Here is a 12,270-nt window from a genome sequence, read left to right on the forward strand (position 1 = left end):
GAAAACCAGAATTAGCTAAAACATATAAACTTTAACATTTTTATTTCATGTTTTAAATTATCATTGAAACTAATATTGATTTCCCAATTAACTAATTAATAAAAACAAATGATTTACTATGTTACTGCTGATACTGTATCTGAGTGTTTTCTCTCTTTTAAACCTTTCTGATAAAAATGTTCAGTTTCTGAATTCCTACTTTTTTTTTTTTTTTTTTTGCAGCAGGAACATATACAATTTTGCATATGCACCTGTAGGGGGCAGCAGCTGCTTATTTTTGAGAAGGATTCATGAAATCTAACAGCTGAAGTGTGTTTATGCAAATTCACCCTGTTATTAAAAACAGCCTCTTGCAGTTTGAAGTTTGTGTCACACGACTGAATCAAAGAGCATGATGATGGGGCTGAGGGTCACTCAGTACTACATCTTTGTTATAATGTTAACCAAAGGTACCTGAGACTTCTGTACTGTTTATTTCTTCCCTCAGAATATCTTGACTGTGTTGATGATGATCTTTGTTATGTTTTATCTGCTAGGTGTCAATAGTGATAAGATCAGACTGGACCAGACTCCTGCTGTGGTAAAGAGACCTGGAGAAACTGTGAAGAAATGGATATTCAATGACAAGCCACAACATACACTGGATCAGACAGAAACCAGGGAAAGCTCTGGAATGGCTTGGCAGGATGGATACAGGCAATAATGATGTAACAAATGCAGAATCTGTAAAGAACCAGCTCACTTTAACAGAAGACGTCTCAGCAAGTACTTAGAGGCCAAGAGTCTGAGGACAGAGGACACTGCGGTTTATTACTGTGCCTGAAGTTCTACCGTGACTGAAGCTGAGGAAGCAGCTGTACTAAAACCAGAAACATTGTAACTGAACTAACTGAAGTTGCTTAACTTATAATTGTAACACCGATGAACACAGTTTGATTCTATTTATTGCTCCAATTATCTATAAATATACCTGGATATAACCCTAAAATGGGCGTGGCCTAAACTAATTATCAGGAATGAAACTCTAGATAAACCCTGTTTCTATGCTCCTGGAAACACTTGAAAAAACCACAGGAAGAAATGGCAGCTCTGTCAGCATGCTGTGTGACATCCCATTCCCAATACACACTAATACACACATCACAGTCTGACTACACACTGTAATAGACACATCACAGTCCCAATATACACTGTATTACACAGATCACAGTCACAATACACACTGCAACACACATCCCAGTCTTCCATCCCAGTCATCCCAGTCCCAATTTAACTCATTGGATGGATGATTGATTTTTTTGGATTCTGCAAAAGTGATTCATATTTAACAACAATATTTTGTGTATTTTAGGAATTCTACAGTTTGACTCACTTACATTTTTATGCATTTATGTGTATCACAGTGCAAATAAAATTCAAACCCAAGCAGCAGGAGTGTTAGGGAGCGTTAACTAATACTACAAACAGAACAGTTAGTGACCTGACAATGTGAAACTTACAGAAATAGTTTATTCCCCTCGTCTGTTCCTCTGTGGATGTTTTTATATCTCTAGTGGGTGTGTCATGCAAACCAAATCCTGTGTTTGAACCATTTATGCTGAAACATTCAGCCCAACAACATAGCAGCAGTGTGTGTTCATTTACAGCAGCAGGAATCATTTTAATTCTTTGAGATGGGACTGTAATGACCGAGACAACACCTGAGACGTGTACTTTACAAAGAGGTTTACTGCATACTCTACTTAGCAACACTACATGCTTTCTGTTCCAATAACACAACAGCAAACAACGTTATTTCTTAAAGAGGCAGTACAACACTACATCCCTCCCTTTGTTTTAAAAGAAAAATGTCAAAACATGACAACAATAACAAGTTATCCTAGACATGTTTGTTATTGATAAGACTTGAGAGAACTGGGAATGCATTTTCTCGAAATTATGTTAGCTTAAATACTCAATAGAATTATAGTACATTCAGCATTATAAACACATTACCTAACTGTGACTAGAAAAATTAGAACATATTAACTTTCTTTTTAATGTTATAACTGTTCCTCATAGTGCTTTAATCTTAGTTCATCAAGTGTTCCATCCATTAGCTTTCGAGGCCTTTTCCTATTCTTTCTTTTGGGATAACGTCGTTCTCGTTGCTCAGGATTTTCGGGAACATTTGGAGGTCTTCTTTGTTCTTGAGGTCTGTCTCCATAATCGAATTCATCCATTTCATCACCAGAAACATCACAGAGTGGTACATGTACTCTTTGTTTCAGGGGTTTAAAGTGTGAGGTGTTTCTTGTAATGATGTGTTGTCATCTCTGTGCTGTTATCATTGTGCCTTTTGTTTTTATCACTGTGTATGGTTTGGGTTATATGGTGTTTTGAGTTTTCCATTCGTCTTTTCACAAATGAGTACAGATGGCAAGGGCTTCCCTCTCTGTCTGTGAGCATCGTTGTTCAACTGGGGTTAATGCTCTACTAGCATAAGCGACAACGTAGGTGTGATCTGTGGTTCTAGTATGCCTCGTAGACCAACGGGACTAGCATCGACAATGGCGTTGGTTTCTCTGTCAGGATGGAAGTAACTCATTACAGGAGCATTCACCAGGTTGTGTTTGAGTGTTTTCAGTGCATCTCTTTGTTCTTTTCCCCATATCCACTTTGAGTCTTTCTTGAGAGGTTGAGTTGTTGATGAATAGTTAGGAATGAATCTCACACTGTAGTTGGCCATACCTAGTAAACTTCTCATCTCACTTTGGTTTAGTGGGGATGGCATGTCTGTGATCGCCTCAATTTTTTTGTGGTCTGGCGAGATACTTTTGTTGGAAAAGAGGTATCCGAAAAACTCAAGGGACGTTTTGTGAAATTCAAATTTGCTTTTGTTGATCGTCAGATTGTTTTCATGTAGCCGTTGGAAGACTGCTTCGAGGGATCTGTTGTATGCGTCAGCTGTGGTACCATATACCAGAATGTCATCACTGAAATTTTGAACTCCAGGGAAGCCTTGTAGGACCTGTTGGATGGTGTTTTGGAAGACCAGCAGCTGATGATATACCAAAAATGAGTCTTGTGTATCTTCTTAACCCAACATGTGTGGAAAATGTTGTGATGTATCTGGATTCAGGTGCCAATTCGAGTTGGTGATATCCTGAATTGAGATCCAGTTTGGAGAACATTACCATGCCGTTTAGGTCATGAATAATGTCATCAACGGTTGGTGAAATGTGTCTCTCTCTCTCTCAATACAGCTTGATTTGGTAGTCTCATGTCAACACAAATTCGTATTTTCTCAGGGTTTTTTGGCTTTGGCATCGCAACAATAGGTGAAACCCAAGGTGTTGGACCCTCTACCTTTTCTATGATTCCTTCATCTTCCAGAAGTTGCAGTTCCTTCTCGACTTTCTTTCGAACATGGAAAGGAATTCTGCGATGTGGTTGAGCAATAGGTTTGACTGTGTCGTCAATGTATAGCTTGACTTGAACATTTTTCAGCTTTCCTATGCCATTTGTGATGTTTGGGTACTTTGACAAGAGCTGGTCAGCGACAGAAGTTGTAGGTTGAATTATGTCTGTAGAAAGAACAATGTGAATGAGTCCAAGTTCAGTAGCCGTTTTGAGACTGAGCAGAGACCCATGATCTCCTTCAACTACATAGACTGTTGCCTCAGTGGTTTTTCCATGTGCTGAGATGTTTGTAGTTAGCTTTCCTAGTAGTGGAAGTGGTTGTTGTTTACCATATGGCAGTATTTTCTTGTTGGTTGGTTGTAGTTTTGTTGACATTTTGATTTTGTCATGTGCGTTTTTGTCTAGCAGGTTGACTGTAGCACCTGTGTCTATTAATATATCTAGAGGTTGTTGGGCTATACAGACTTTTGTCATTGGTTGTTTGATATTTGTATGTTCTTGTGTGACATATTCATGGTCTGTGCTTGAAGTTGTATCTGGCTCCAGTGTTTTTGTCGGTGGGCTGTTTTCACTTAGCTTTACTGCTCTCACCTTCTGCGAGATGTCCTGTCTTTGTCGTGGCTGTGTGTATCTTTCGTTGTCCCGCTCCATCCGTGGTCTGCTGAAACAACAACGAGCAAAGTGATTTGGTTTACCACATAGTTTGCATGACGCTCCTTTAGCTGGGAATGTTAACTGTCCTCCAGGATGCGGGAAAGGGCCACCACAGTTCCTGCATGTGGTTTTCTCTGTGTTATTTTCTGTTGGTGGTTTGTATGTGCTCTCTTACTGAGGTTTGTTTTTGGTATAGCTGCAACACTTTCGAAGGTATTAGCCTGTGTGCCATTTTCAATTCCAGCCACCTGCTGCTCTGAAGTTTCAAATGCTCTGGCAAAGTCTAGCAATTGTTTTAATGTGAGATTATTATCCCTCAATGCTCTTCTTCACAATCGAGATGATGTGCATGTGAGTATGATCTGAGATTTTATTTACATACTTTCTGTTCCTATAACACAACAGCAATTGATACCGGGAACGTTAATTCTTAAAGAGGCAGTACAACACTAGAGCGACTAGGCAGAGTTTTGAGTTACTTTACTCTAGTAATCTTCATTCAATGTTAGTATTATTATTTATTTCCTATAGAGAAATGACTTAACAATTTTCTACTTTTTTTGTTTTTGGTTTTTACTTTAACAGCTATCTTTGTGTGTACTTGTAGATTCCTGCAGTCAGACACTGATCGAGTCTGATCCAGTGATCATCAAACCTGATCAGTCTCATAAACTGACCTGCACAGCATCTGGATTAGACATTAGAAGCCATTACTTGGCTTGGATCATACAGGCACCTGGAAAAGGACTGGAATGGCTAGCAAGCATCTACAGTGGTAGTAGTAACATATATCACTTCAGTGCTGTTAAGGGCCACTTCACCATCTCCAGAGACAACAGTAAGATGCAGGTGTATCTGCAGATGAACAACATGAAGACAGAAGACACTGCAATTTATTACTGTGCCCGTGACACACAGTGATACTTCCCCATAGACATCAGAACAAAAACACAGACTTACTACAGACACATGACAAACCCACATTTTCACAGTGTGACAGAGTGAGAAATATGGAAACAGTTTAAAATCCGAGGATGAAAGTCATTTACATACTAAATCTAACTTACAGATTCAGTGTTAAATAAATACAAACTAATTTAAACACCAAGGAACATTTTTCACTGTGATTATTGACACCTGTAGAAGACCAGCATAACAATATGCAAATGAATATGTAAAATGTTCCCCTTACAGCTACATATAGAGAAATATCAGCCACGGTCACTGTGGGCTCTGGAGAGTTTAGCACTGCTTTTAGTTATACGATGTTCCTTCCAGTTCTGCTGCTGCTGGCAGCTTCATCCTGTGAGTTTCACTTCACTAATGATCTCAGAGCTGCTAGTAAATTCCTGCAGTTATAACCTACTGTACATAGATTTTTGACTGGAATTGTGACATGTCTTTTTTTCAGATGTGGAATGTGCAGTAGAGCTCACTCAGGACACCTCAGTGATGTTAAAGCCTGGAGATTCTTTAATCCTCAGCTGTAAAGTATCCGGTTACTCACTTACTGATAACAGCTACGCCACAGCTTGGATTCGACATCCTGCAGGGAAAACTCTGGAATGGATAAATTACATTTGGGGGGGTGGAAGCACGTATCATAAAGAGTCTCTAAAAAGCAAGTTCAGTATTTCTAAAGATGCCTCCAGCAGCACGGTGACACTGAGAGGACAGAACATGCAGACTGAAGACACAGCTGTGTATTACTGCGCTCGTAATGCACACAGTGACACAACAAGCTGCAGTGCTGCACAAAAACATCATCACAATTCACTTCTATAATTAAATAACTACATTTTACTGAGTAACTAATCCCTACATTCCAAACACTTTATACATTATTTAAAAACTTCTCAAACAATTAGGAATACAATGAATTATAAATTGTTTGTGAACATTTAATTAGAAGATAAACTATCTGCAGTGTTTGATATGATGAAGATTTCTGTAAAGATATTTTGGTGTTGTTGGAAGGAATCTCCAGTGTCAGAGCGAGATCAGTGTTTAAGCTGTGACTTTATTTTCAGCATGAGAAAGTCTTCAGGACAGAAAAGTTTGTACTTTTTCCTCAGTATCAAGATAAGTGTTGAGGGAAGGACTGTTTCTAGCTGTAATAATGAACATGATAACAGGAAATAACTTGTTTTTCTGGCCCTAATACAAGTTTAAGCATAACTATGAATAAATAATGAAAGAAAAGAATTGTAAATGGTGCTGAATAAAAGACTTCATGTTGTGATGATAACAGAAACTCTGCTTTGATTCATTGTTGATTATTTTTCTGTAACAAAACCTCCCCAAGTGTTTTATTCCTTACTTTCTGTCACTGAGCTTTACTCCTTCTCAATACAGGAGCAGGAGAAAGCCGTCTGTGTGAAATAAACCATCACCACGTAACCATTCCTACATTTAGGTTTCCTAATGTGTTCCTTAGATGAGTGAGGTGTCTTCTAAAAATGATTCGATTTGGTTCCCTTTCTGATAGAGAAACATTCTGTTGTAGAGATTTACATAGTACCTTATCATCCACACATCTATCCAGTGAGCAGCGTGTGGTTGTGGGTTGAACACCTCCATAGTGGTCATGGACGCTCCATATTTACATTATGACATCTTTACGTATTTGACTGGAGGCAAATCAGCTCTAGGACAATGATTGTGATGACTAGTTGGGACTATTCATGCTTTTATTCCTCCTGATTGTGATGCCAGCTGCAGGAACACTACAGGTCAATGGTTCATTTCCTGAATTTAGAAACACAGAGTCTGTTCAGCAGCACAGAATCTGATGAGAGATCAAACTGAAATGTAGATGTTTAATGCAGCATCACTACTACAAACTCCTGGAATTAAAAATCACCTGTAGGGGGCAGCAGCTGCTTGTTATCAAGAAGGATTCATGAAACTATGAAACCTAACAGCTGAAGTGTGTTTATGCAAATTCACCCTGTTATAATACAAAAACATCCTCTTGCTCACCCAAAGTTCAGATTCAGACATGTTCATATTCCGGTTCTTTAAATGACTCTGTAAATAAACTGCAGCTCATTTTCCCCGTCTGCGTCTGCAGGTTTTATGTGTTCAGGAGTCCAGAAGAGAACAAATGTCTGTGCTCTTATTAATAGAGAACAAAACTACTGGAATTAGAGGTGTAAGGATATATATACTGTAACTAATCATATAATCATTCAGTATCACGAGACAATAATCAGGGTAATGTATTCAGTCACTCGGTCATCATTAGGAAGTGTTTTATTGGGTCAGAGTGCAGGCTCCAGAGTCCATCCCAGGAACACTGAGCGTACATTCTGGTCATGTTACACATTCACACACTCATTCACACCGAGGGGCAATTTAGAGAAGACAGCAGCTTGCACAGAGAACTCGCATTAGCATGAAAACCGTACTGTTAGGGGGAGTTTGTTAAAAATTGATGGTTGATATTACAGAGCATTTGAATAGACTGACCAAATTATTGCAAGGACGCAAAAGGTTGTAACCGTATTATGACAGCATACGTGCATTCAAGTTAAAGCTCACGTTATGGGAGACACAGATAGCAAGCGGTGACCCTGCTCATTTTCCCTGTCTAAGAGATGTGTGCACAGCAAGTGTTAATCCTGATGTGAGACAGTACAAATACAAGCTTTCAGGGTTGCTGAGGGAGTTTGAGAACTGATTTCAGGTCTTTAGCAAACTCGAGACAGAATTCGCAGTTTTTCGCTCACCATTCACAGTCAGAGCTTCCGGTGTGCCCATTGATATGCAACTTGAAATACTGTAACTGATTTGCAGTGTGATGAAAAGTTGAAGGATAAATTTGCCTCTGTGGGCTTGGTCACATTTTATCAGTATCTCCTGCCAAGCTATCTTAAATTAAAAGCACTGGATGCAAAAATGTTGTGCATGTTATGAACATTAATAAAACGAAGTTGCGCTCAAAGCTCACACATAAGCACCTAAATGAGATTCTGGCTGCTACTCAGGACATAATGCCTGATATTGATGCACTTGTGCAGAATAAAAGATGCCAAGTTTCAGGAGCAAATTGATAAAATAAATTTGCTTACTTTAAAAAACATACATACTTAAGTATAAATTAACAATTTTTACAAAGATTTTCTTTTTAAAACAGCTGCCACTTAAGATTTTAAGTGTGTGCATTCAATTCATGTATTTAGAATTGCTTCCTGGAATTGAAAATTGAATTTTAAACAATTTCTATATTCTGATGTTTGATTTATGTTAACATGCAGGACAGTGTTTTTAAGTTCCACAAACCTGTGACTAAATGTTTTGCACCATTGTACAATAACTGTGTTCAGTTTTTATGCATAATGCACTTAAATAAATGTTAAACTGGGTAAAAGTGTTGTTGAAATTGCACATAATACTTAGGTTGTTCATAATATATTATTGTCAAAGGACAATTCATTTAATATAAACATTTTCATAATTTACTTGTTCTTTGCACTAATACAAAGACAAAAGTGGACTTATTGTTAGTTCTATGTAATATTGCTATGAGATTACTGGTCTGGCCCCACTTGAGATCAGATTAACCTGTATGCGGCCCCCAGACTAAATCGAGATTGACACCCCTAATCTAGAGGGTTTCAGCCTATACCAGAATGAACGTCATGTTCGGTTACACGGTTTGATTATAATGTTCAATGTAGTCAACACAGCAATGTTTTGTCTGAAACACATGATGTTTTTATATCTCTAGTGGGTGTGTCATGCAAACCAAATCCTGTGTTTGAACCATTTATGCTGAAACATTCAGCCCAACAACATAGCAGCAGTTTGTGTTCATTTACAGCAGCAGGAATCATTTTAATTCTTTGAGATGGGACTAGGCAGAGTTTTGTGTTACTTTACTCTAGTAATCTTCATTCAATGTTAGTATTATTATTTATTTCATATAGAGACACGATTTAACATTTTTCTATTTTTCTTCCTTTTTTTTACTTTAACACCTATGTTTGTGTCTTCTTGCAGATTCCTGCAGTCAGACACTGATCGAGTCTGATCCAGTGATCATCAAACCTGATCAGTCTCACAAACTGACCTGCACAGCCTCTGGATTAGACATTAGTGGCTATTACATGTTTTGGATCAGACAGGTGCCTGGAAAAGGGCTGGAATGGGTTGCATATATCTCAAGTAGCAGTAGTGACATAAATTACTCCAGTGCTGTTAAGGGCCGCTTCACCATCTCTAGAGACAACAGTAAGAAGCAGGTGTATCTACAGATGAACAGCATGAGGACAGAAGACACTGCAGTTTATTACTGTGCCCGTCACACACAGTGATACTTCCCCTTAGACATCAGTACAAAAACACAGACTTGCTATAGACACATGACAAACCCACTTTTCCATATTTATGGAGGTTAAAACACCAAAATGCTTACAGTGTCTCTGACTTGCACGTTACCACTTGCTGATGTTGCCCCCTTGGACAAAGACGATCACACTTTTTGATTTTTCTGTAGATTTATTTGCCCCGTTCGTTCTTTTATTATTTTATGCCACAGATTCAGGGTCAGAACACACATTCATGTTACAACATCCGCATGCATACACTGTTTTTTTTTTTTTTTTCTTCTACACTCTTGTGTTTTTGTGTCTACCGCGCCACCACCAGTATGGGTTCACTATATTTTTCCTTACCATTTTTTTTAACAAATTGTCTAACAATAAACATACAACAACAAGTATAAACAAATTAAATAACTATCTGAGTTATTTGAGGTCACTACACCCCCCCCCCACTAAAAGTAATCAAATGAGTCCAAAACATGAATTCCACTAACAGTATCATGTAGCTGCTTCCTCGAAGCTTAAGAATAAAATCAATATCTTCTACCATACAACTGTGACATTACTACAATCATCTAACTTATAGGCTTTATGTGTGTTGAGAGCTGTCTTGTCTTTAGGCTCACTCGTGGGCCCCCCAGAACATCCTCTATTGACAACTGGACCCAACCACATACACCTCCACAATGTACTGGTACATTTTAAATGTCACTTCAGTATTACAATAATCTATTAATCTGTCTGTTTCTGGTAGAGGTTCTTCTCATAGGTTCTAATGTCAAGTCACCATCTCCAAGCTTGACTTCTCCTACAGATCCTTCCTCTCTCCTTGAAGATCTACCAACACCTCTTCATCAGACTCCTCTGGACACTCCTCCTGATCAGGGAAGTTTATAGGTTCATCAACGATTACTTTTACATGAGGTTTCTTTTCAGGTTTCCTGTTTCTCTCCGCTCTTCTCTATTGTGAAATTCAACTGCACATGGATCCAGATGTGTTCCGGTTCTCTGCGTTGGAACCTACAAGTCAAACTCCTTGTCCCTGGAACTTTCGTTGCTGTCAAGGTGAGTATTCTGCCTTGAGCATGTGACCTGTTTTGACCTGTTACTCTGACATCCTTTTCTTTCCTGATGAACATCAACTGTACTATGTTCATCAACCAGGTAAGGACAAGGTAACAAAAGGTTCCGATGCAGCAGTCTTTTCTTTCCAGTTCCAGCCAAGGATTCTACTACATACACCGAGCTATCCACTTCTCTCCTTTCTTTCACCATGTACGTTTGCTTCTCCCAGTAGGCTCTCAGTTTCCCTGGGCCGCCTCTTTCTGAGAGGTTCCGCACCAGCACATGATCACCTGGCTCCAAGACAGAACTCCATGCCTTTCGGTTATAATTCCTCTGCCCTCTTGCAGTGGCCTTCTTCATGTTCTTGGTTGCTATCTCATAGGATTCCTGCATAGACCGTTTCCATCTTTCAGCATAATCCGTGTGAGACTGAGTGTTTGTGACTTACTTTGTGGGTAACACCAGATCAATGGGAAGAACTGGCTCTCGACCAAAATGGAGAAAGAATGGTGAAAATCCTGTTGACTTGTGCACTGTAGAATTATAGGCATGGACGACTTTGTTAATGTGGTCTGCCCAATTTGATTTCTCTGTCTCCTGTAGGGTCCTCAACATTCCCAAAAATGTTGTTTGTGAACATTAATTAGAAGATAAACTATCTGCAGTGTTTGATATGATGAAGATTTCTGTAAAGATATTTTGGTGTTGTTGGAAGGAGTCTCCAGTGTCAGAGCGAGATCAGGGTTAAAGCTGTGACTTTATTTTCAGCATGAGAAAGTCTTCAGGACAGAAAAGTTTGTACTTTTTCCGCAGTTTCAGGACAAGTGTTCTTGTGTTGATTATTTTTCTGTAACAAAACCTCCACAAGTGTTTTATTCCTTACTTTCTGTCACTGAGCTTTACTCCTTCTCAATACAGGAGCAGGAGAAAGCCGTCTGTGTGAAATAAACCATCACCACGTAAACATTCCTACATTTAGGTTTCCTAATGTGTTCCTTAGATGAGTGAGGTGTCTTCTAAAAATGATTCGATTTGGTTCCATTTACATAGTACCTTATCATCCACTCATCTATCCAGTGAGCAGCGTGTGGTTGTGGGTTGATTGTGGGAACAATGATTATGATGACTAGTTGGGACTATATACTGTACTATTCATGCTTTTATTCCTCCTGATTGTGATGCCAGCTGCAGGAACACTACAGGTCGATGGTTCATTTCCTGAATTTAGAAACACAGAGTCTGTTCAGCAGCACAGAATCTGACGAAAGATCAAACTGAAATGTAGATGTTTAATGCAGCATCACTACTACAAACTCCTGGAATTAAAAATCACCTGTAGGGGGCAGCAGCTGCTTGTTTTCAAGAAGGATTCATTCATGAAACTATGAAATCTAACAGCTGAAGTGTGTTTATGCAAATTCACCCTGTTATAATACAAAAACATCCTCTTGCTCACCCGAATCTCAGATTCAGGGTAATGTATTTAGTTACTCGGTCATCATTAGGAAGTGTTTTATTGGGTCAGAGTGCAGGCTCCAGAGTCCATCCCAGTCCTTATTCACCTAAATGGAAAATTAATGTAATGTACTGAGTAATGAATCCCTACATTCCAAACACACTGGTATATACTCACAATACAGTAATTTCTCCAATAATGTTGATTCAATACACAACACAGAGAGAGGTCTTAGAGGAACAAAAGATGTCCACACATGCTACTGCATCCCATCACCCTGCCTAGAACATCATGCCTCTATGTCTTTAATTCCTTACTCTATGTTTCACTGAGCTCTTATGCTTCTGTTGGAACTCGGTGTAGATA

General features: G+C 38.9%; 1 protein-coding gene and 1 gene segment (V, D, J or C); one reads left to right on the forward strand and one right to left on the reverse strand.

Annotated features, from left to right (window-relative positions):
- Positions 1–2,464: 2,464 nt before the first annotated feature.
- Positions 2,465–4,105, reverse strand: LOC125138846. The gene is made up of 2 exons (XM_047801124.1): positions 3,244–4,105; positions 2,465–3,040 (listed from the first exon to the last, which is right to left on the reverse strand). Exons 1-2 carry the CDS (start codon positions 4,051–4,053, stop codon positions 2,465–2,467), a joined length of 1,386 nt encoding a protein of 461 aa, XP_047657080.1. The 5' UTR covers positions 4,054–4,105.
- A 1,177-nt stretch (positions 4,106–5,282) lies between these two features.
- On the forward strand, positions 5,283–5,811 carry LOC113640821 (the record flags this gene model as incomplete). The annotated part of the segment is given in 2 exon segments: positions 5,283–5,361; positions 5,468–5,811. Coding segments are annotated over 2 exon segments (384 nt in total), but the record flags the coding sequence as incomplete, so codon positions are not given.
- Between the last annotated feature and the right edge of the window lie 6,459 nt (positions 5,812–12,270).

This window comes from Tachysurus fulvidraco, chromosome 15, assembly GCF_022655615.1.
Source record: "Tachysurus fulvidraco isolate hzauxx_2018 chromosome 15, HZAU_PFXX_2.0, whole genome shotgun sequence".
Lineage (NCBI taxonomy): Eukaryota > Metazoa > Chordata > Actinopteri > Siluriformes > Bagridae > Tachysurus > Tachysurus fulvidraco.

Bases quoted from the DNA above. Each gene is read 5' to 3' on its own strand.
- LOC125138846 (XM_047801124.1), bottom strand. From the start codon at position 4,053: ATGGAGCGGGACAACGAAAGATACACACAGCCACGACAAAGACAGGAC. The intron at 3,041-3,243 runs GTATTGAGAGAG...GTATATCATCAG, and splicing joins TGAGACTACCAAATCAAGCT to CTGCTGGTCTTCCAAAACAC.